At 42.6% G+C, this 4994-nt stretch overlaps 1 protein-coding gene across 2 annotated transcripts in view; it reads left to right on the top strand.

The window, feature by feature from the left end:
* Nucleotides 1-4994, top strand: part of TGFB2 (transforming growth factor, beta 2) — a 62408-nt gene that overhangs the window by 38711 nt on the left and 18703 nt on the right. The window contains exon 2 of one of the 2 annotated variants that reach the window (XM_010142825.1): nt 3345-3508. In XM_010142825.1, coding sequence (XP_010141127.1) covers nt 3345-3508 — 164 coding nt within the window. The remainder of the gene's footprint in view (nt 1-3344; nt 3509-4994) is intronic. The other variant, XM_010142824.1, reaches the window with a different exon arrangement.

Here is a 4994-nt window from a genome sequence, read left to right as displayed (position 1 = left end):
AGCAGGCTAAAGGGAGGAGGGGGGATGCTGCCTTCACCTTCTCCAACTGTGTCTTGTAACTCTGGTCTCAACTCTGCTATGATGATTGTGATTATGATTATTACAGCTGGAAGTCTTCAGTTTTTTGAGGGTTGAATTAATAATTTAAAGATGATAAAAATGGAATCTTAGATTGCATTTACTATTCCCTCTCTCCAAAACAAAATAAATCTGTATTTTCCTAGCTACAGGAAACATATTGATTTAATTCCACTCATTAATGATAACGGTTCAAAGAATACTTGAGGAGTCCAGTCTGTAGGAGGGTAACTGTGTTTGCAGGATAACTTCATCAGAGCCATCCAGGCGTCTACTGGAGTCGTTGGGCCAAAACCAGAGGGGAGTCCAGAGGTATCCAGCTGAGTCTGAATTGATACAACTGTCAGGTTAAGGTGGAGTCACAAAGAAAGATGACTTGCAGCATCTGAGATCACTTAAAGACTAATCCAAAACCTTGTAGACTCCATAGGTTTCTGTCCATTCCCTTAAGGATAGTTGCAAGACTCAGTTCTCTTTCTTAATGTTGATTAACTTCCATGTAAACCCCAATTCTGCAGTCAGCCATTCTTTTTCAGAGGAAAGGTTCCAGCTATTAAATAAAACTTACCTTTTTATTTAGCAGTCCATAAATAATGCCTTTTCCTGAACTGAATTCCCATGGATACTGTTGTGAATGATAAAGACACCACATTTCTTACGTGGGTTTCTGCAAGGCATAAAACTGTCGTGTAAGAGGGATGCAGCTTCTGTAAGGCAAGAATTAATTCTTATTCATGGTGAGCGTCCCATGCCTGCCTTCCAATGTAGGTAAATGCTCATTTGCTGTGTATGTGAATGCAAGCCCAAAAACATGCACACTGAAAGAGTATTCCTTCTCTGTCTTCTTTATATGTGGAAGAGAGGAAAGATGTAAATGCAGAGATGGTTCCAGAAAATCTGTTCAGATACATATTCACAATTTGTAATATACAGTATCTAAAATACAGGAACTGAAAAGAAAGACTACAAATATAGGACCGGACAGTTCTAGAAATAAGTTAGAAGCTAAATATAAATCAAACTGGCATTTAAATAGGAGTTTTCAACCTGAAATAAAGTCAAGGCAAACAGAGTTTGTCTGTGCCAGGGCAAGCGGCTGGCTGCTAGTTTGGCTTGTCCACAGGGAATGAAATGGTAGGTTGATGTCTCAAATAAATGACAGGGAAGGACAACTTACAACTCATCCTGGAAGCATCAATCTTATATATACATCTTCTTATGCCAAGTTATATTCCTAGTAGGATTAGGTTTGGCTGAAGAACAAGTAGTAGTCTGGGAGTTTCCTATAACAGAAAAATAAGTGGAAGAGATTATATCTCTCTTAAATGAGAATATAATCTCTGAGCTGAGTAGCTTTTATAAGAATTCACAAAATTTGTATTGAAATCGTCGTTGCATGCATTATAAAGCTTTCCTCAGGAAGCCTTAGTTTGGTGTTTTGAGAGAGACCAGACTAAGGTGTTTCTCATGGGGGAGAGGAGCAGTTCTGCTTTTTTTCTGAGGGTTCTTGCTATGAGGTTGTATCAGTTTTCTGTCAGTAAATCTGCTAGGCAAGAGTAGTGGTCATGATGCTTTGGGGTTTATTTTTGAGCACTGCAGAGGTGAAAATTTGAGAACCTTTTTTTGTTTCTTTAATTAAGTGGGATCATAAAGAAGCCTGGGGCTTCCTGTTTGTATTTATACCTCTTAGCCATCTGACCTTACTGAGGGTCTGCTTTGGGAAGTACTCTTCCAGAGGATTTCTTGAAGTATATGTCATCGCTCACTTATAATGCATCTACAGTTGAGGCTGAGATTGTTTCCTGATTGCTGAAGATTTTCTCACAGCTAGGATTATTTTGGGGATTTTTTTACCTCTGATCATTTAGAAAAGAGATGTTGGGTCATTTGTGTGGACGAAGTATGTTTGTGAATTTTGTGAAGGTAATGAATTTGCTTTATTCCTTGCGTGACTGCCTTGCGACTACTTCTTTGAACTTGGAATTATTCAAAGAGCTACCACGAATCAGTTATTAAATGTGTAACTGTGAGTGGTGTTGTCTTGAGCAGCCAGGAGCTGCTGCGTGGCTCTCAAGTTCTGGTAGCAACAGGCAGTCTAGAAACACTAAATATTTGCAAGAAGGTGTTAAGTTACTAATAAGCCCTATTGATACGAATAAATATTCTTAAGGATTTATTCTATCTACCTTTAATCTTTCCTAGTGAAAAATAAAGGCAAATGTACTGCACTTTATGCACTTCGGTTTCCACACTGTGAGAGGAAACCTTTCCCTTGGTTCGAACGGAGATTTTTATCAGGGCCTTTGTTATTTCGACTCCTCTCCGAGTGTGGCTCTGTGGTTTGAGGAGAGCCTGGCTAGGCAGCGAGGCGAGGAGGGAGGGCATGCCCCAGGGAGGGTGGTCAGGTCCTGATGCTGAAACAGCCGCAGATCATCGCTGAACCCGTTAGGGTGAGGCAGGTTGTGCAGAAGTGCTCTGCTGCTTAGCCTCAGTCAGGTGTTACAGTGGGGAGGGAGGAAGAGACTGCTTTGAAACTTAAACCGGTGTGTTTAACACTATTCTTGAAGACTTGAGTCCTTTTTATTAACTGTTTTTTCTGCTTCCCCGCTGATATATAGTGAGTGGTGTTATGTTTATGGCTTTTAGTGCTTCTGAGTATTCAGAATTCGTGTAATTCTGTTCATAATGTCTACTATCTGCCTGCCTTCTCCTGCCTGTCTTCCTCCTCTTCCCTCCCCTCCACTGTCACTATAATCAGAATGACTATTTTGTTCCAATAATCCTTTAATAACTAAATGTGCAACAAAATCTGAAGCTGGCTAATCTATATTTCATATTCTGGGGGGAAATGAGCTTCAGAGAACGTACAGATTGGATGAGTTGCTGTGATTTGTCATCTTAGGAGATTCCTGTGAACTCTGTGCAAGTCTCAAGGCATTTGCCAGATAGCAACTGCTATGATTTTTTCCCAATTTATAAGCATTTGGGATTTTCCACTAGTATATTGAAAGAGGGGAGGTTTAAATGCATGACCTGAAATAGAGTTGGAAATAGTTGCTAATCTCCGTTAATATGGTATTCCTGTAATCAGACACATGTGGGGTTCTTGGAGTTTTTTAACTTTTTATTAAATGTTAAGAATATTAAATTGGCCGTTGGAAACTGAATCATGCCGGATGTATTTTCCTTGCTGAGGCTGTCTTACGTTACACTGTGTGAAGGAACAACGTGTTTGTAAAAAAATAACAAAATCACATTTCTTGCAGATGCCATCCCGCCAAGCTACTACAGCCTTTACTTCCGAATTGTCAGATTTGATGTCTCAGCGATGGAGAAAAATGCCTCCAACTTGGTGAAGGCTGAGTTCAGGGTCTTCCGCCTGCAGAACTCAAAGGCGCGGGTCTCGGAGCAGCGGATAGAGCTGTATCAGGTACAGTGGCATGTCACATGCATCATCTCCACATCTTTCTGCAGCAAACCCACGTTGTACCTGTCTAGCTGGTGGAACAAACTATGGGGAGAAGCAGTTGAGTCCTGAATTTCAAAAGTAGCCTCTTATTTTTCCTGAAAAGGACTTTATTCAAAGTCATATGAAGCTGGAACGTGCAGACTTTTTCTAGCAATTGTGCCTCAGGACTCCAAAGTTCCAGCATATATCAGTAAGTGACAGAACAAGACATCAAACAAGTCATCCCCAGGATCTCCGTCTCCCAATGCCTGGCCTGCACTCTAGTTTACACAGAAGTCAAATTCCTCTCTCTGGCCTGGGTTCCAGCGAAGCCTGTTAACCATTCCTTGCAGAAATGACGTTGTTAATAACTGACTTTCAAAGCTTAGCAGTTTCAGACTTGGCCTCTGTATAGTAGCCCAGAGGTTGAGGCAAAGGAGTGGACAATTCAGGGACTGAGGAGTGAGGAGGAAGATGACCCCATGACTTGCTCACTCCTGAGTGTCGATATAATTGATGTCATTTAGTCTTTAAAGACTTTAAAACTGGTAAAGTCACTTACACAGAGCCTATGCATTCATGCCAATGTTGTCTAGAGCATATGTCATCTGATGCTGAGTTCACAGCGACAAAATGGGGCTCAGCTCCCAGCAGATTGATGCTGAGTAAAATTCATGGTTGTTCCAGTAACCCAGGACTTGTTCTGCTGAAAACCCTGCCAGGTAGGATACCGTCTTTAAAAGCGTTTTGAGCTGCCCCTCTTTGGCTCTGATCTTGCTGCCCTCATTAGCTATGCCCGAGCACCGCCCCGGGTTTGCAGCACTGTCGAGTCCAGTTCAGATCCGGTGGGTGCAAACTGGGGTCAGTCCTCTACCTCACTCTCAGCAGTCACCTTTCCTGCCTGGTCTGGTCAAGTGCAGGCCAGGCTTGAGCCAGAGCGGGGTTTGGGTTCACATTCTTGGCTTATGCTGTCGCTTCAGCAACCCTAGAGGCTGACAGCAGGGAGAGGCACACTGGACTGTTCAGACATTGTTTGAACGTAGGAGAAGTGTGATTCCCAACTGAATGTGGTTCAGGTCCAGAGGTGGTCACTGGGTGTTTGGCTTCATGACAGTGACCTGGCTGTCTTTGTTCCTAAGGACGGGCTGGCGGAAGAGTTGAGTAGGTAACGTGATTTGTTAAAAGAGGAAGCTAGGAATCCTTAATGAGAGCTGCTGGTGTCATCTGTATCTAACAGCCATCACAGAGGATGACACTACGAGTCCCTGTGATGCTGCCACACCAGCCTGTTAAACATCTGTATGCTCTGGCTTGACCTCACTGTTCAGACAGCCTAAAAGTTGTTGGTGGCATCTCTGGGCTTTCTGCTGTGTTATTTTTGAGAGTCAGCCACCTAAAAAGAAGACAGCTGTGGTTGCCTGAGCTCAGTTCATTGCTTCTCTGTGTTTGAGGAATGTGGGACACAAAG

This window comes from Buceros rhinoceros, unplaced genomic scaffold (assembly GCF_000710305.1).
Source record: "Buceros rhinoceros silvestris isolate BGI_N320 unplaced genomic scaffold, ASM71030v1 scaffold15179, whole genome shotgun sequence".
Classification (NCBI taxonomy): Eukaryota; Metazoa; Chordata; class Aves; order Bucerotiformes; family Bucerotidae; genus Buceros; species Buceros rhinoceros.
Note: the sequence above shows the minus strand (reverse complement) of the source record. Positions and strands in the feature narration are given on the sequence as shown.